At 37.6% G+C, this 20859-nt stretch overlaps 1 protein-coding gene across 2 annotated transcripts in view; it reads right to left on the bottom strand.

Annotated features, from left to right (window-relative positions):
• Nucleotides 1-20859, bottom strand: part of snu (ABC-type transporter snustorr) — a 111480-nt gene that overhangs the window by 46454 nt on the left and 44167 nt on the right. Inside the window, exon 1 of one of the 2 annotated variants that reach the window (XM_074107441.1) lies at nt 18628-18789. The exons of the other annotated variant lie outside the window; for it this stretch is intronic. Coding sequence (XP_073963542.1) covers nt 18628-18638 — 11 coding nt within the window. The 5' untranslated portion in view covers nt 18639-18789. Of the gene's footprint in view, nt 1-18627; nt 18790-20859 lie in introns of those variants that run through there. 2 annotated transcript variants of the gene reach the window in all.

Below are 20859 nucleotides of genomic sequence, written 5' to 3'. Positions count from 1 at the left end.
ATACTTAATAATGAATCCGCGTTCATAGTTAAATTATGATTATGTTTTTTGCGGCAAAACTAAGTTTTTGCCAACCAGTGCGCAAATCTACGTTGTTATTTTAAAACATTTATCGTAGATTTTAGCACCCACCAGCAACAATAGCAACATATTATATTATTATTATACATTCGCGTCTACTTCCGAGAACGTCAGACGGCAAGGTTGTGCCCTCGCGGCCTTCGTAGACATGTTATAGGTGAAAAACTTAAGTAAAGGACGTGTTGTATGTAGTAGTGCACAGAATTTCTTTGTTGGTAGAGACTCATTGTAACCACTTGCTGGCTGTAGTACGAATGGTCCGGCTCAACCGGGTTAATACCACACTCCCACAGAATACCGGCGTGAAATAGTAGTTTTGCTACTGTTTCGTACGGTGAGTCCCAACTCCCCTCCCTGTTCCATCCCTCCTCCCTTCCCCATTAGCCCCCTTTTAGGCAATGCACAGTCCTAATAATGCTGTAGGTGCCCATGGGCGGCGGTGATCACTTACCATCAGGTGACCCGAATGCTCGTTCGTTAAAAAAAATGTTATAGAAAGAAAGCTTTGGTGTCTTAGGATCAGCGGTGCAGGCATGTAGCGGCGGTGAATGACGTCACTAGAACGTTGTCTATGTGGGCGGAATGGCGCGGTTTCTTAGATTTCTCCATCTAATGTTGAATTTAAAACCTTTTTAACCCTGTATAAGTAAAGGTAGCTACAAAACCGGCCGTGTCGGACACGCCCAAAATAGGGCTCCGTAGCCATTACGAAAAAATAAGTAATATTTTTCTAAGGATTTCGTATTTTATACGGAATCCTCCAAGTTTAGGTATATTTTATACCTTAGACTGCTATTTAACGAATAAACGAATACGACGAGTACGAACGAGTTTATTAGCGAATAAACGTTTCTATTCTATTCTATTCTATTCTATTCTATTTACTCTTAAACTACTAATAATTCGCAAGCAAACTTAGCCGTTATAGTTTTCCTTGAAAGTTTGATATACTTGCTACCATTCTGAATTTTTTCAAAATTTTCCACCCATTTTAGAGGGGGGGGGGAGACGCTCGATTTTAATGAAAATTTGCAATTTAAAGTTGAATATTTTGCAAACATATCACTGAATCAACCGAAAAAAAATTTGCTATCGTATTTTGTCGGAAAAGTTCGTAATTATATTGTTTTCTCAACTAGCTTACTGAAGTTTACTGGAGCTAATTGAGATAACAAGATACGAAGTTATCCGACAAAATGAGATGGCAAAACTTTATTCACTATACTTGGTTTGGATAAGGTATTCAACAAAATGCAAGCAAACTTCAGCTGCCAGATTTGGTACAGTCACCAGCACCAATATCTGATACAACAAGCGTGCATATGTCTGATACGACTCTATTTCTAGGGCCGGAAGGACGTGTCAGATATTTTGCACGCTCCGCTGTGGCAGATATTAATGCTGGTGACTGTACATTCAAGGATTTTACTCTTAAATTGTCAAAATTTTAAAAAGTTATGATTCAAGCCTCGTCGGTGTTATAGTCCAAAAAGTTCTACATTTAAAAAAATACAAAAAGATAGAGTCTTGAATCTTGTCCGCTATGGCGGACACTATCAATTTAAGGGTTAATTTTGTTTATCTATCTTTGTAATACAAACTAGACTAGTGTGTTTCAATTCAGAAATGTAAATGTTTAGACAGTTTGACGGGGGTATTTCAATATTAAAGGCACCAATTGACATTGGTTTGTTTACATTTAGTTAAATACCTATCTAAACCAAGTATAGATAGCTGTGCATAGTATACGCAGCCCTCTTTCAAGCAGTCAAAATACAGGCGCAGCTTTCTCCGCTCCGCCTATGTCCGTTTCAAGCGGAGGCCGCAGTGAACGTGTTACGCGCGCAAGTCAGCTCACGTGTTAGCACGTGTGACCTTGGGCCCGATGTTCTTCCACCAATAAGTTATGTAAGGTTGCTAGGAAGTCGAAATGACGGGCGTCAATTGAGACCTCTCAGCTACATTGGAACCACGACTTCTTCGGATAAATTTCACTGTCATATCGGTATTAAGGCTTCATTTACACCAGAGTTGGGGGTGGTTATCCAAAATCCAAGCCTCGAAAATTATTTTTTTGATTTTAGAACTAATTTCAGTATCGTAAAACGGGGTTACTTTAAAATGCAGGGGTTACTTTGGATAACAGTTTATACGCCATGTCCTTATTTCTTTAGACCATCTTATCGTAAACAGTGTCGTAACAGGCAGGCTACCTTAGTTGCAACCCCCCAAATAAAACCCTCGACCTCAATGTGCTTGTCATGAAACCCGTGGTCGGTAAATGAGTCATTGCGCGTACACATTTTCTTGTCATGAAGCCCAAGGTCGGTAAATGAGTCGGTGCCCGTACTGATGGTGCTGCTGCAGGACCACATGGACCACATGCACACGCACGTTGCGGCGCGTGCTGAGGGAGGTAGAGGGCGACGCTGCCAAGAGCACAGCCTAAGGTATCGCCAATATTTGGAACAATTATATTCTTTCTTTAACAAATATAAAATTTTACTTGGAAATGTGATGAAAAACAATGTATTTCGCACGGGCGGTACTAGAATTACGAACATCGACTCATTAAAGCCCTCAGTCTTCGACTTCGGGCTTCTAATAGACTCTCGTTCGTAATTCCTTATTTACCGCTCTTAAGACACAATGTACTATTATTGTTGCCCACAAACTGAAAAAACTCAATACCTTGATACTACTACGAACAAAGCGATTTAAATAAAACGCGTAATTACTTATACAATCAAGGCTGTTCGCCAAATATGACGGGGATGTGCAGTTACGTGTTGTTGACCACCAAATTACCAATGTTGGGGCCAATGTTCACATCCGATATTGACCAATGGCCAATGTTTGGCATACATGTTGTTCAAATACACTTGAGACTTCGGTTTAAAGGTCAGAGGTGTTTTTTGTATAACAAGAATTTATACCCAAGTTCTGGTGCACTTTTTTAAAAATAAGATAGAGAAAAGAAGAGAGAGGAGACGATCCAAAATTTAAATATTATACACGTAGCCCGCGACCCTAAAACACCGCTAAAATTGACGTCAAAGTAAAATATTAAAAAAAACAAATATTTTTTTACATGCTTTAATCAGAGGATTGCCGAGTTTGGATCGTGACCTAGGGTTAAAAAAACCCTAGTTAGCAATCATGCTAATTATATTTAACAGGAGTGTGAGAGGGAGGAAAACTGCATAGTAACTTCTGAGTCGCCCTTCAAGACGATTCATCTGTATTTTGGTAAGACATACCAAAGCTGCTACGTGGGGTGCTATTAATATTATTATGAGGTATGTTACAATCTTTAACTGGCAAAAACGTGGCCAACATTGGCCCCAACGCATAAGGTCGCTTACGCAACTTCGGATGTGTAGTGGCATAGTGACACAGTTGGCCGGTTTATATTATGTCACAAACCTGATCGAGCTATTTCACAGGTACGCGAGTTAATGGAGAAAGTTTGTAATTCAGATATGGTCAAGCTGCTGTAGAGTCGAGAAGAATGTGAATTGAAATGGTAATGGGCACGGCACATCGTTCGAAGAACCAACCATCAGGGGGAAAGGTTCTAGAGTGGTAAATACGAAGCGGAAGACGCGTCAGCAAGCCACTCAGTAGCCGAATATCCCGAGAGATGAGGAGGTCCTGAAAATTAAGGAACTAAAAGAATTCCTTTGCTCACCCGCGACCTTATGATAGCTAAGTTTATGCAAGATATGCGTGTTCATGCAGTTCCTCCGCCTCCACACAGTAAGAACACACACAAATCACACAAACCCAGCTATCACCACCACCACACTACACTGACGCGTTTCGAACTCAACCAGAGCTCATTTTCAGAGCAACACAACCGTACACCATGCTACCAGATTTTAGACTCAATGATATGGATGGTTCATTGTTATGGATCACCGCAAAGTAACGCTTGATTCAATAAATTATCGAAAATCAAGGGTTTAAGAATTGGGTCCCACTGAAAAGCAGCGTTGCGGCTTGCCGCAAATATGGACAGTCGGATTGGAGCAACACGCTTCACGCCTTATTCAGTGGAAGCACATAATGCAGTTCGTCATTATGAGGTAAGGAGCTACCCGAGGTTTTCATCGATTTTTGACAAGTTTTGAAACGTATCTCCTACTTTTGCACTACAGATAGAAGAATTATAAGTCAAACGGCTATCGGTTCTCCAATCTTTTATCTCCATTTTTGTCTACCGGATTTTGAAAAAAATAAATACTTTGTTTTGTATGATTTTTTTAAACATTGTCTGAAAAAACACCTATTTCATATCTCTATTGACGTGAAAGATCTAACATATACGAAACCTACATATTTGGGTTTGTCTTTGACGTTTCTAAAAACTGGTCGAGGGTTTTCATTTGAAACTAATTGACACAAAATTTATGGCCAGAAAACCAGTTTTTATGCCTAAAATTGTTCAACTTTGATGGCAAATATCTCGAAAACAATGAACTTTGAAGTAAATATGGGATACTATTTTGCTTAAAGCCGTTGTTGTTAATATAATAAGCTACAAAAATCATTTGAAAACTAAGGAATTCAGATCGAAGGTCATTGGGGCATGGGATCCCCTTAAGCGAACTCCAAGAACCATACAAGAAGCAAGTGCGGGTAGTTCGAGATACGGGTGCCGGTACTTTTTGTGATCAAGTGCGGGTAGTTCGAAGGACTCGCGCTGCTAGGCAGACTTGACACCCCAAACTTCAGTCCACTTCAGTCTACGAAACGTCGAGGTAAATATTATTCGTGTGTGTGCTAAGCGTGATAAGCCCCGTTTGTGATATTTTGACTATGAGTGAAAATCACGAAAGTTTATAACGTTTTTTTTTTTTTTTATTCGACTGGATGGCAAACAGCAAGGGGTCTCCTGATGCAAAGAGGCCACCATAATAATGACAACTGCAACACCTGGGTATTGCAGATGCGTTGCCAACCTAGCGGCCAAAGAACGAATACCTCAAGTGCAGTTATGCACCGGCTGTCTTACTTCTCCACGCCGACAAACAGTTAAAGAGCTGCTTCACGGAATACTTAATTCGAACTGAAATGGCTGGTAGCAATTGGGATTCCTTGCGCAATGTCCCTTTACTGTTTAGTTCGAACTCCATACGACTGGAAAAGAATCATTGCGAGATAAGTCGCTGTATTTCCATTAAAGAAACTTTGAATTAAAGGAAATTATTACTTAGTCGATGCATTTTTGTCATGCATTTGAATTTGCGCTATGTAAACTCTTAATGTCAGTCGACCAAGAAAGTGCTTTAATTTTTAATGACATTCCTAACAGGGTTAACAGTAACTGATTGAATGTTGACTTTGTAATTGAAATACGCTAATTGACATCTGAAACCTAGTGGTAAACCAATTGGTCGACTTTTACGCTCAATGTCCCTTAATACAAAACTAGTTCGTTTTATTCAAGTAAAAAGATATTGCGAGATAAATCGCTGTATTTCCATTAAAGAAACTGGAATTAAAGGAAAATGCTTACTTAGTCGTGCATTTTTGTATGCATTTTGAATTTGAATACTATGTAAACTCTTAATTGTATAGTCGACCAAGAAAGTGCTTTAATAGTTTTAATGACAGTTCCTAGTTCAGAAATAAAACAGTAAGGCTGATTGTCATGTTGACTTGTGAGTGAAAATAGAGCGCTACAGATGACATTAAACCTAGTGGTAAACCAATTTCTTGGTCGACTATACAAAATAATGTAAATACCATGTAATACAAAACTGTTCGTTTTACTCAAGTAAGTATACGATATTTGATACCACCGATTACGTGACTTACTTTTATAAGCTAGAAAATTTGACCTAGACTTTTAAAAATAGGCCATCTGAGGGAGCAAATTATTACTACCAGTGCAGGTTTTCAACCAGCGACATACTGAGCCAGGTCCTTTTTATAACATCATATGTATGTTCATGTTTGTATTCAATTAATGTGTTTTTTTCTTTCTTTCAAATTCTAAATAAATTCCGTGCAAAATTGCAAAATGTGTCTTTTCGGCAACCCTACGTTAATGTACGTGTAAACATAGTATGTGTACTGGGTCAGCAAATATGTGATGAGTTCAGACATATGCAACAACAATTAAATGTTGCTTGCATTGCACGACTGAGCTATTAAGGGCATCTTCTTGTTTGTGTTAGTTATGTCTAATAATGACTAGACTGTGTATTTAGAAGTAGTAAAGCTGCTTTAGCACTTCTAAAATAATAAGTCGAGGAAACTGAATCACGTACCAGGGTGGAACCTTTTCACAATCAATTTCGCTACGATTTCCTTGGCAAATGTACAGGGCAGCCAAGTTTAGACTTGCAAGAAAAATCGTGCAAGTTTCATTACATTGCGGCGCTCGATTGACCACTACAAACTCGTTGGCTTTACGGCCTCGCAATGTAATGCAACTTGCACGATTTCTCTTGCAAGTCTAAACTAGGCTTATGGGAAGTCAACATAGCATTAATGGCTACTTGCTGGAAACACATAAATCTCGAGTTAGCGTTAAGCTCAGTTTAGTAGTGTCATATTGTATGGAACTGTCAAGCTTAAGCCTGGATTAACTACTAAATCTAGCTTTATTTTTTCCTGCAAGACGGCCTAAGTACCAGTTTCCTCGACTATACCTATACTACCCGATTCTAATAGAGCAGCTAAGTATTGCTAAAGCATGTCTTTGTCTGTTGTGATTGTCATTGAAATAATGCGCAAGTGGAAAAGATATATATATAGGTAGGTGTTAAAAGAATAACTGAAATCCTGAAAGTAATTTGCTCAATAGAATTGTTAATATACTATACTATACTTTTAAGCAGGTAAAATAATATTGGCAAATTTTTCGTCTATTTTTGATTTTTTCTTTCAAAAAACAGCGAAGCACAACTGACAACTACAAATGACAAGTGTAGAATTAGAAATCAAGTAGAATTACTGAGTTACCAAAACATATAAATATTTTTAAAAATAAGGAGGTATTAGAATTTCTCTCTGTCTCTGTCATTCTCTGTGTCTAAGGTTTTCAGTATATTCGTAATTAACACGTTGTACATTATGTATATTCCTATTTACTGTAAAAGTTGATCTGTGGAAGGGAATCGAGGCCGAAACGGTAAAAAAAACAATAAGCGAGAAGGAAAATTTCCGAGTTTAATACATATTTAAGTATTAAAGTCGGAAATTTTCCTTTTCTTTTCTTTATTAAAAGTAACTTTCACGGTTAATAACACTAGATATATTTTATCCCCCGCAACTGTTACTACTAAAACATCCAGAGTTTATGAAAGGGATTCGTGATCTGTATCCAATAACACGTTAATTCTCCGGTTAAAGTAAATTTCTGCAACCAAAAATTTTCTTAACCGTAGATTTGACAGCTAGTTCGAATGAATGAATGAGCGAATGAATGAATGAACGAATAAGTAAATAAATAAATAAATATCACGGGACAATTCACACCAATTGACCTAGTCCCAAAGTAAGCTAAGCAAAGCTTGTGATAACACAAGCCACAAGCCATAAGGGTAGGTACTAAGCAACGGATAAATATAATTATATAGACAGAAACGAATGAAAGTTTATTAGTCATGAAGGGTGTACAAAAATGATCTCAAGATATAATTTTTTTTTGGTCCCTCCACCTTGTGCCTAGGGACTGACGTACCAATTACATAGGTAGGATTACAAGACTTGGCAAACCTCTTAAGTGAGTAAAATTTACTAATATGCCCAAGTTTATAATCATAACACGATTTCTGACAAGGAAACTGTATTTAACCGTGAGAACGCTAGGTTTAGACTAAACTGTTTTGAGTTAGTGTCGTCTCTGTTAAAATGGTAACACAGCATGATTACATACGAGACTCGTAAAACGTGTGAACCGTGCCGTGCGAAGTGGGAAGGTGTCTTCTGACGATATTCACTTCCAATCATTCAAGACATAACAATGATGTAGGAAGACTATATTACCTAAGATATTATTAAAACGATTTTTTCGAGGAACCCGTATCTCATGGTTATACGCGCCAAGTACTAATTAAATCGCCCCCCGACCGACCCACCCGAAGTTTTTACGCCAATAGTGGCGTATAGTAGTAGAGGGGTTCGTGACTTTATGATCTGCTTAAAATTACTGATATGCCAAAGGAAATTTTCCAAAATTGCGGAATTTCTCATATAGAAAAATTTCGGAAACATCCCACAGTTTTGTATGGGGATTGAAGCTTTCCGTTTCTTAAATTTAAATTTCCTATACTTATATCTTGTGAAAATTTCGAGACTGAGATCTTTTCCAATTCTTTGGAAACTTTGCGATACTTGCACATCTTAAAATCACACTATTCAAACCATATTCAAACACTATATTTATTGTATTGCTCATGATTTAAAATTAACTAACTGTCCGTGATTCGCCAATTTTTGTCACTAGTTTCGATTACTTTTTTTAGGGTTCCGTAGTCAACTAGGAACCCTTATAGTTTCACCATGTCTGTTCGTCTGTCTGTCTGTCCGCAGCTAAGTCAGAGACCGTTAGTGCTAGAAAGCTATAATTTGGCATGAATGTACATATCAGTCACGCCGACAAAGTGGGGGACGTAACGTGTTTTTTTTCTCAACTAATTTTTAATATAAAGCACTTAAAAGCCTATCTAAAATTACCCTAAACAGTCGTTGGTCACCAGCACTCAACGTCCACCTTACTACTTTTGTTACTAGCTTTGTAAAAATAGGACAAAATTTAAATTTTGCCAATAAATCATCATCATCATCGTAACGAAGAGCCGTGACTTCAAAACGGTCTTTAATTCCGCACTCAAACGGGATGACTCTGCAGCCTTCGTTAGCGCAGAACGTGTCAAAACCGTGTTAAGCACATAACCTCTCTGTCGCAAGTCGGTTATGTCACGTACCTATGTGGGTCATGATCTTGCCCGTCGTTATGTTTTTATAACGCATTGTTTGGCTGTGCGCATACGCATGTGTTTGCAATGAAACTAAGTAAATGTCCATGTTTGTTTACCAGACATTCAAAGTACTGCAGGGCTCCTATGAAACTCGAAACTCGAAGTTCGTGTCGTATCGTCCCTCCCGCTCTCGCATTAAATAGTATAAGTGTCAGAGGGGCCGCACGACACGAACTTCGAGTTTCGAGTTTCGTAGTAGCCCTGCTGTTCTCGTACAGTCATTTGATTTGATTCTCAAGCTAGGTACCACAGAGCCTTGTCTTTGTGACATTTTACATTATTCCATTCCTTGACAGACATTATTAATATGATAAAATTTTGATGGTCTAGGGATCAAATTAGCTAATATCTGCAACAGAAGTGGATAAGCGGTTACGGTGCTCAAAAAAACATGTCTAATAACCATCGCTAGAAAACCTGCTTTCAAATAAAAAAACCGCATTCAAATCGAACCACCCGTTTAAGAGCTACGGTGCCACAGACAGACATAGCCACACAGAGACACACATAGCGGTCAAACTTATAACACCCCTCTTTTTGCGTCGGGAGTAATGACACACGACTCTACTTCCATGGTAATAAGAGATCATTTTGAACATCGCAAGTGTCCGCAACTGCTCATCTACTTCTGCTGCTGACTATACGTGTAACTGTGCGTTCGTATGCGGTAAATATGCAAAATTAAGTATTAATAATAAAATATTTACTTTGGCCAATTCACAACCTACTAATTATTAAGAGTAATTCAAAAGTTTGTGAGATGTGTGCATTATTTTTTTCACACTATTCATTTGAACAGTTTAGCCTTTGCACTTGCCAACAAATACTTGTTATCTTTAATTTTAGGTCAATAGCAATAGAGGGGACAGCTGGTGGTAGGACCTTGCGCAAGGTCCGCCCGGATTGCTACCACCATCTTGCTCGCTAATCCTGCCGTGAAGCAGCAGTGCTTGCACTGTTGTGTTTCGGCGTGGAGAGTAAGACAGCCGGTGAAATTACTGGCACTTGAGGTATCCCATCTTAGGCCTCTAGGTTGGCAACGCATCTGCAATCCCCCTGGTGCTGCAGATGTTTATGGGCGGTGGTGATCTCTTACCATCAGGAGACCCACTTGCTTGTTTGCCATCCAGTCGAATAAAAAAAAGCTGGGTGTCATCTATTGGGGATGAGCGTGTCGAACACTCGGACGCGCACCTTATGGGAGCTACGGTTTTTTTTTAACTCCTGACATAAAAGGAGTTTCTTATAAAGTTTAGTATATAATCAGTTATAGACGAGCGCATTAACAACGCGTTCGAACAATGATCGTAGCGGCCATCCGGGATTGCGGTATCGTTTTCTCTCGCCTTGAGCGCGCCGGCGCATGTTGCCTCACTACGATTTCCTTAGGACATACGTGTATACTTCTAATTAAACTGACTGTAGTAGAGGTTCTATTCGACGATATTTTCCACTTTTATTTGTTGTTATTTGTGGCCTCTTCACGTCCTAAATCGCTGAACCGATTTAGATGAATGTTTAAAACTATTGTGATTTTAACTCGTAATTAAAAATTGCCGGTAAAATTACTGGCACGTGAGGTATCCCATCTTAGGCTTCTAGGCACAGATTACTAATATGTAGCTAGCTACTTCTAGGTTGGCAACGCGTCTGCAATACTCCTGGTGTTGCAGATGTTTACGGGCGGTGGTGATCTCTTACCATCAGGAGACCCATTTGCTCGTTTGCAATCCAGTCGAATAAAAAAAAAAATACCGCAAACGTGATTTATCCCCCTTCCCCTTCGCCTTTGATCATATATGTCAATGTTTGTCAATTGTATTTGTTACTTATCTTGTACAATAAAGAGTTAACATACTTACCACGTTATATATATATATATATATATTATCTGTTATTTTAACGAGGCTCTAGCACACCAAATGTGACTATGTCAGCCTCATGGGGAACCTCAGATATATACACCACACTACAGAACAGATATTACGCTCTCCCTTGCACTGAAGCCACGTCTCTGGATGCAAAGGCCTGTCCAATGAACCTGTAAATCAGCATCGCTTCTTCTGAAAGTGGTCGACATAGAATTACATTTACACCTCCATTGAACAAGCCCATACCATCCAAATACCTGTGTCTGATGTCCTTATTCTGATCACATTCCAAAAGAAAATGAATAAGGTCTTCAGTCTTATTACAATCTATATACAAAGGTGATTATGGTACTTTAATTACAATTTAGATGAAATTCGGTATACAGATAGTTTGAGTCTCGGGGAAGGACATAGGTAGTTTTATCCCGGAAAACTGCAGTTGCCACGGGATAGAAACAAACGAATTCTACGCGGACGGAGTCACGGGCAACAGCTAGTGTTTTATATTATATTGTTAGAACAGAACAACTCGAAGAATAGATAACCGTTAGGGGAGAAGTCCTCGAGTGGCGACCACGAACCGGAATACTCAGTATCAGTACAAACTAAGCAAAGCTTGTACTAAGGATACTAACTAGGCAATGGATAAACATACTTATATATGTCGGCGGCCAATCGTAAAATCCGCCAGATCACAAAATTCCTAGGCATATTGTGAAATGGCGCCTTTTCATCTGAAGCCTAAACGTTGGCTAGGCATATCACGGTGTGCCTGAGAAACAAAACGGCAGATCGATTAGAGCAATGCATTCGTCGATATTCCTAGCTCTATACGGGGCACATCGTGATATCCCGAATAAAAGAAAAAAAATAGGTACGACGAGCGAAGCGAGGAGTGGTTAGTATCAGTTGTGACCACAACCCATGCGCCGAGCGAGTGAAGCGAGCGTGCCGCGGCAGCAGCCGGCGAAGTGCCAGAACCGAAATGGCGGCATTTTATGACATACAGTCGCCTAATTTTGGCTGTCAACCCTCATCGGCTGCTTCAATGACGATGTATTCGCAACAACACGCGGAGCAAACGTCGTGACCTTAGTGACGCAGACACATGCGCTGCTAGTACGCGGAAATAATGTTTCATCATGCTATTTTCGTCATTTTCTCAAAGAGCGTCAACAGGAGACCTATTAATATCGGTGCATTGCCCGTCTGTTCGTATGTCTGCCTGTCACAGGATATCTCAAGAACCCTTATAGACATAAATCGAATACATGCGACGTAAATGATCATCAGGGTGTTATTTATGAAAATTTCCTTGGGAATAATGTACCCGAATTTCTTTCTTTATTATGAGAGAGAGACAAACGAGCAAGTGGGTCATCTGATGGGAAATGATTATCGCTGCCCATGAGTACCAACTACTCAAGGAGAGTCATTGGTCCGTTGCCAGCCTTTTAAGAAATTATAAGCTCGATTAGAATGCCTGATTTAATGGTGTACACAAGCGAAACCGCGGGTAAAAAGTAGTATAAGTAATAGAATACTGCCCTTTTAAAGCAACATGCGGTAGCTAAAAACACTGGCAGTGGCAGGTTGCTAGCCTGTCGCCTACGGTATACCTTAACCTATATCCTCAGTCGCCTCTTACCTTACGGCATCCACGGAAGAAATGGAGAGGTGTAATTCTAAACCGACACCAAATGGTAAGCTTAACAGCCTTATTCATAAAAAGTTAGAGCCTCCTTGAAGGCTCCTTGAAGGCCCGATGCTAAAAAACATGATTCATAAACGTCTGTTAGCGCTAATCAGTCGATCAAGGCTCTGCTAAAGTTAGCGGACCGTAGACCCTCCTTTATCTCCTGCTAAGTCACAAAATGGCCGCCACAAGTTTGAACAGCTGACTTTGACAAGAGCAAAAAACCATACCGAAGATATTTTAGTGAAGGGTGAAGTTACGCAAAGATTAAAAAAAAAACCAGGAAAAAATATTTTCAGGAATTTGTATTTAAAAATCCTCTAAATTAGCAGCAAATAAATTAGCAATAAGTATGAAAAAAAAAATAGGATGATTAACACAATTATGGCTTTTTTGCACAACATAAACATGCGGATCGGAAATGGCGGGAAAACAAACTTCTCGCTTTTATTTTTTTTCCTGCTAATTTGCTGTCACTGCTGTCAACTTTTTTTTTTAATTATCGATTAGGCCATTTTTTGTCTTTGATTTGTCAAGGTGGCCAACATAACGAGTCTAATCAGTCTATCAGCGGCTCAACAACTAGCAGACTGCTAGCAAGCGTTTATGAATCATACTTCTTGACAACCGTCTAACAAGCTTAATCAGTCTGCTAAGTAACAGACCGATCAAACCTCAATTAAGGATTTTTTATGAATAAGGCTGTAAGACATTACATTATGTATTAGATGGTAAAAATAAAAAGAGTTTTTTTTAGATACCGCTTATTGCGTTAACTGAGCAGAATAGAAGGGTCCCGTTGGTCTCTCATTGGAAACAGAACCCTAAAAATCATCGTTGTCGTCATCATCTCAGGCTATACACGTCCCACTGCTGGGCACAAGCCTCTCAGAACTAAAAATAACATGAAATATTCAGTTGCCAAGACTCATAATAAAGGAACTAAAGCCTCGTCATCATGACTTGCACAAATAATGCCTGCCCTTTCTAACCGCTTAAGAAGGACAGAGACAGAATACCGTCGAGGTTTTAGTCAGTTTTGGTCACAAAAAATAGGTCAACGATCTTGAATGACATTTACTGACACAGTTTTGAGTGGCGCAAAAAGTTGCGAAAAAAAAGTACATTTTAAATGCATATTTTACACTAGTGATGTAGTTGAAGATATAGTAAAGCTCTTATTCCGTAGACATAATGGTTTTTTCTATCGACTTTTGCCAATTCCGCGTCGATACAAGTCAACGCACGTAAAAAGAGCTCTGGGTGGCTAGTGGAGGGAATACGTTTGCGCATCTGTCAACTAACAAGCCAATGTCGTGACGGTCGCGCGCGCGCTCCTACGTTCCCTCCCGCGTCCCCCAACCTGCTCCGCCGCCAATTTGGTCCGTATTTCGCTCACTGGGCAGGTATATCGCCAGGAGCTCTTTTTTCGTGCGTTGATTTGTAAATGTGGGAAGACCCTAAGATGGAGTAGATCTACCATCATTGTAAATTAATGTAAACATACAAACATGTTTTTAACAGTTTACACATATACTTGTAACAATTAGAAGGAGCACACTGCGAACAATGCCTTATCCACAATCGGTGAAGTGTGGGAACATTCCATCCTTGGCCCAAAAGCTAACAATAGGTACATAATATATAAGCTTTAATGTTTCGTACACTTCAACAGTTTTTTCAAGAAAATCATTCCTATTATAAACACTACAAAAACTTGTGAAAGTTTGTGAGTATTTGTGTTCCTCCTTAATACGGAAACGAGTGGACTGATTTTGGTGAATTTTGATATATAGATAGCTGAATCTCGGTAATAATGCATGGACTACTTTTACATCGATACTTCGAGGGGGTCGGGATGATTTTGAAAATTATAAATAGTCTGTTCTTAAGTTGTGCATTTTTCGTTTTCTAAGCGCGTTGAAGTCTTTTGTATTGAAGATTATTACTGAAATAATTATAACTGTTTACGTAAAAATCACCAAGATTTTTTTAGAACGAATACCTACAATGTACATAATTCATAGATAATGTGTAATTGTTTGTTTTTATCTAGTGGTTTGCACTATGGCCTCTCAAGCGGTCGTGGGTTCTAACCCCGGCTTACACCTCAGAACTTTTCCGAATCTATCTGCGAAATTACATTGAAATTTACCATGACCTTACGGTGAAGGGTAAGGGTGATGTTACGTGAGGAAACCTGCGCGCACCAGAGAAGAAATTTAAACTGGTGTTTCACGGCAGGATTAGCGAGCAAGATGGTGGTAGCAATCCGGGCGGACCTTGCACAAGGTCCTACCACTTGCAAAACATGTACATGTATTTCAAACTCAAACACACCATTTATTGACAACAAAAACACACTACATCACAACAAAAACAGTAAAAACATAAATAGGAGAAGAGAGAAAAATAAGAGACATTGTGCTGTAGTGTGAAGTATGATTTATCTATATAAGTATGTTTATCCGTTGCCTAGTAAGTATCCATAGTACAAGCTTTACTTAGTTTGGGACTAGGTCATTTGGTGTCAAGTGTCCCATGATATTTATTTATTTATGGGGGTTCATTATCTAAGATCAGTATTTGCTATGAAAAAAAAACTGTTATTTATTAACAATAATAATGTGTTGGTCGGATGACCTGGTTAAAGCCGCGGGTTCACGGTGGATGCAGGCCGCTTCCAACCGAGGCAACTGGAGGTCTGGGGGGGAGGCCTATGTCCAAAAGTGGACGTACTACCGCTGAGATGATGATGATGATGATGAATAATGTGTTCAAATACCAATGTCAAGTACTACAGCTGTTTCAGCGTAATTTTTTCCTTCTTCTTTTGACTCCTTGGGATTCCCAGAGATTGTACTTTCACATTTATTCAATGCCGTTACAAACATGTACTTACACATACCTATATATATATAATATATACCTTTAAACAAGCAACTACTAATAAAGCAGGTATCTTAAAGTTGTCAGTTGTATTTTGTTAATTTCTTTTGTACAATAAAGAGTTTACATACATACATACATACATACTACTAATAAAACGTAAACAGACTTACACGCAACGGACAGCCTAAACCACCGAAGCTAAAGACTTAAAATTAGTCCCCGTGATTTCAGTCCACTTCGATTTTATTTGAGTAATAAAAGATTTTTTTCTTTCTGTCCTTATACGTATATTGTTTTTCTTTTACGTTAAGTACCTAATTCGTTTGGTTTGGTACGACGAACGACTTTAACTAAGTCAGTGCCACGCAGTAAGCTACTCGCCGTAAAACAATCAATAGTATCAACAAATTTTCCCATTTTTTTTACGAAACTTCCTCATACGCTTACAGCATACGCAATTATTCCATAATTTCCACATAATGTCAGTTTTTCACAATATCGCGTGCTTAATAATTATATATTATATTTATTTTATCCAATTTACGAAATAGATTGCTGTTCTGTGTTCCTTTGTAGACAGTAATTTGCCCAGTAATTATTATAATAAGGTTGTTTCACGTTCATTCTTAATCGTCTTAAATATTTTCTATGATTTGCTCACGTTTTGCAAGTGCCCTGCATTTGACTTTGCTCTATTTTAATAAAAAAGAAGCGAACTTAAAATTATTCAAAATTTCAAAAAAGTTTAATTTTCATTAGTTTACAATAGTATATGTGTTTGTATGTGTTACTTAAAACAGCTAACATTTTCTTAAAACATATATTTTTTACATCCAGTAAGTAATTTGTACTTTGGCAAAGTGCATTGTTCCCGCGGTATCATGAAAAAACGAATTCCTCATAAGTCGCGGGCAATAAGTAGCATACTTATATACGCATGTGCATAATTAGTTTATTAATTATTTGATTTTAAATTTTGATTGTGATCTTAAGTAATTCTTGTTTTCACTTATTTTATATTATAATTAGTTTTCATTGTTTATTATGTTTTAATTGTAATTCTAATAACTGAATTATAAAATTGGTACAAAATAAAAGAAAATTGGTAAAAAAATAAAGATTAACTAAATAAATAAAAATTTTAAACTAAAGATTATTGTTTTGATTCATAAAATGAATAAGCAAAAATGAATGGTTGTTACGCGAACAATCTCGTAACCGCATTGCAATCAGAATGTATCCATTTCGTAAAAACAGGTGACCCGCTTGCTCGTTTACCGCCGCAAATAGACAGATTTATTTTCAGAGATAGGTAGTCCAAACATTACAAATTCGCAAAAAGAGCGTCAACTTAAAACATGAAAAAAGTTTTTGCAAAAAAAAACAATTAACTTTAATCTTTTTGCTGACTGGGCCATTCTCATTCATCTGCGCACCAGTCTAATTACCGTGCTGCTTTTTTCCGCAATCGTGACAGAAACTTGGCTGAAAGTAGCCATTTTTTTCCAAAAGCTACGGCGAAACCGTTTAAAACGACATTGAAGGGTCTGCAATAGCTATTTGGTCGTTAAACAGGGTTGGTCGTTATAACCAGTGTCACTTTGGTGTATAAAATCGTGTTAGAACTTCTATCTTGGTCGTTACATCCGATATGTCGTTATAACTGGTGTCGCTATAAATGGTTTTGACTTTTATTCTTTCACGCTATAACAGCTGGATTGATTTAGATAAAATTAGGTATACTTTTATCCTGATTTTCTCACGGGATCTCAACCAGTTTATGGTTCATGAAGACCATGATGTTTTGGGAAATCCTACGAAATTTCAGAATTTCAGTTCAAATGGCAGATTACAATGATTTCTGGTCTAATTAGAAATAAAATACTGAACAATTTATTTATTTTATTACATAAAATAGAGACGGCATGACATTATCTAGTGCCGTCCATAGATACCCACAATTCCACAGATTATATGTATAGATGTGTTTCCGACTCCAGAGAGCGAATAATAAATTTATTTTATTTTATAACTGATTCAGCTTAAATATCGCCTCTGAGTAAGCAAAATAACGTGTTATTAAACAGTCTCGCGCGCCACTGCAGCGACCCACAAACTGCTAAACACATGACTCAACTTAATCGAATGTCGGCTAAATTACCCAACGTTTGTAGATCGTGACATTTAGTATTACTGAATAGATTTACGTTAATACTTTCGCCGCTCGGGGTTTTAGGGAGAAGCCAGGGGTTTTTCCCCATAATTGAGGGGAAATATCCATGGGGATTTCGGAATTTCATTAATGTTGCATAAACCAGAGAAAATCGCATTTTCATTAGAAAGGTCACGTTTTGGAAAACTTAGCAAAAAATACAACTGGCGGAACAACTGATACTCTCGATAGCTCAAACTAAAGGAGAGTTAATAGAAACTTAATAGCATTTGTTAATAAGTTTGTCATAATTAATGCCCCAGTAGGCTGGCCGGATCTTCGGCGTAATGCACGCCGAAATTTATTTCTTATACTTAATAATTTATCATACTTCGCCCTTAAAAAATGTATTATAATTTATAATTAATGAATTTACAATAATTTAACACCAGGAAACGATCATCAATATTTTGGATATATATTTATTTTTGTATTCTTTAGTAATTGCTTGAAACAAATCTAAGTGTAGTTGCTAATGGTTTTTCATGAAACTATTATAATTATGTTCCTTTAAGAATACCTACTTAGTTTTAATTGTGGAATTTTGAACCCGTTAACCTAGCAATTTAAACCTAGGTCGCCTTCGACGTTTCCGTTCTCATTTGAGCCAGGTCACGGTGTCATTAAAAACATTAACTCATTAGATCATTAATAATTAAGTTAAGATGTAACATTACTATCCTGAAAATAAGCGTATTTTTTTATATTTAAAAATATGTAAATTTTGAGTTAAACTTAAGATATTTAAAAATTTAATCAAACTTAATCAAACACCTTATGCCTAAAATTGGACCGTTGTACAATTTAAAATCTTATAAAACTTTATTAATCTTTGTTTAACTTTTCTTAAATACTGGCAACTAACAAAAAAAAACTTACGTTATAAGCATAATGTCGACAGCTTCCTTAACATACGCACTAGCACAAAACACAACACAGCACAGCACAATAAAAAAATATAAATTCGAATGTCAAATCGCGCGCCTTTTTGACAGCTGACGTCTGTTCTTGCGCGCGCTCCTTCGCCAACTGTCTATGGCGGGTTTTTTTTTTCACTGGCCAGTCCGGTGTGCTAAGATGGTGACGCAAGCCGTTTGGGCAACGATTTAATTCGCGGGGTTTTTCATTGCTTCAGACCTGGCCTGATTTTGTTTATTAATTGCTAGCGATTGTTTATTCACAAAGTACCCTTTATTACTGGGAATGGGGTAGTTAAATTTTGTACCGCACAATGGATTACTCATATTTGAATACTTCTTAAGTCTTAACCTCTTAATTTATGACCCTTTATGACCTATAGAACAATGACATGGAAAAACCGAGCCTACGGGAAAGCCGCGAAATCCAAAAAATTCTTTCAAAAAAATTTCACAAGATTTTACGTGTCCTCACTTTAAATTAATTAACACCCACATAAACAAGGAAATACAATATAATACAAATTTATCTAAAAATTAAATTTGAAATTAATCCAAATTATTTCAGCAGGTTGGGTTAGTTTGATTAAACATCCCTCTAAGTGTTTTCTAGGATTTTCAAATTGTGGTTGAGACATGCTTCCACGCATTGCTGAATATTTAACGGGTATACCTACTGCGTCAAACACATTATAACATTTTCTGTCTATAATTCTATTTTTTTTTTTTTTTTTTATGGTATAGGGGGCAAACGAGCAGACGGATCGCCTGATGGTAAGCGATTACCGTCGCCCATGGACACCTGCAACACCAGAAGAGTCTCAAGTGCGTTGCCGGCCTTTAAGGTAGGAGTACGCTCTTTTAATTAAAAGCTTCACGGGAATGTTCAGTCAACGAGATAGACGGATGACCTGTTCAAACCGCGGGTTTCTTCGTTTAACTTTAAAACATTCTGCAGAGCTGTGATTACAATGCAATAACTATACCTACTTAGTTTGGATACGTATTTAACTAAATGTAAACAAACCTCAGCTGCCAGATTTGGTATATTCAAGATTTTATAAATTTTACTTATCATTGTAATACAAACTAGACTAGTGTATTTGAATACTGGGAGAATTTCAATATTTAAGACACCAATTGACGTTGTTTTGTTTACATTTAGTTAAATACCTTTCCAAACCAAGTATAAGTACTATCAACAAAAAACAAACGTTTTTTTTTAAGCAAAATATTGCCAAGGGTCAGTAAAACGTATGTCGTTAGGTGTATCCGTCTGCGTCCGTTGTCTCTCTCTCGTAACAGTCTTATCTTAATTGATCATTCTGAGTACAAAAACCTTACGCAATAGCAACTTCGAGATCAAAAGGCAAGCGAGACTCCAAAGTACGTAGAAACAAGTTGTGTTCAGTCATTAAATGAAAGCCATCATAATCTGAGACAATGCAGAAACGATAATAATGCGCCGATAACTCGAAGATTTTTTCAAAGACATATTGTACAAATAAATAAGACAATGACTATCATTTGAACATTTTTTAAAAGATATTGCGCATACATAAAACGTTTTTTTGGGTACTGACAGTACATAAGTACGCATCAGCTACGTCTCTCCGACATATATATCTTATTAATCAAAACCCGCTCTCCTCTATTTGAACATAAATCGATACATTCTTACTATATTATAAATGCTGAGTATGTTTGTCTACCTGGAGTATCTGTTACCTAAATATGGTATAAAGATAATTTGACATCCTAAGAAGGACATAGGATAGATAGTTTTTATCTCGATAAATTACATAGTTCCCGCGGGATAGCTATGAACGTCGTGGGCAAAAGCTAGTATGTCTAACTTTATATTACACAGAATTCTTCAGTCTCCGAGCTGAGCCGCAAAATAGATAATAGTACAAAGCCGCGAACAGACGGACAGACTAGTGAACGTGGCGAAACTATACTTAGCGGCACAAAATTTGGCCCAGTCTATTACCTACAAAATTACCTACTTTTGCATACTTTTGAGGGCCAGATTTTTTGGACTGAAAGCATAAGCCCTAATGAACGTAAATTAGTATAAATAGTTAAAAAAAAAATATTTTTTTCATACGAAATTTCTGCCCTCTATCTTAAAAAGGTACGAAATTTTTTTGACACAATATTTGTTCCAAATGTTGTGCTCTACAATTTTGTT

The sequence above is a fragment of the Choristoneura fumiferana genome, chromosome 25, assembly GCF_025370935.1.
Source record: "Choristoneura fumiferana chromosome 25, NRCan_CFum_1, whole genome shotgun sequence".
Lineage (NCBI taxonomy): Eukaryota > Metazoa > Arthropoda > Insecta > Lepidoptera > Tortricidae > Choristoneura > Choristoneura fumiferana.
The sequence above is the reverse complement of the archived record's forward strand: the minus strand, read 5'-3'. Positions and strand labels throughout refer to the sequence as shown.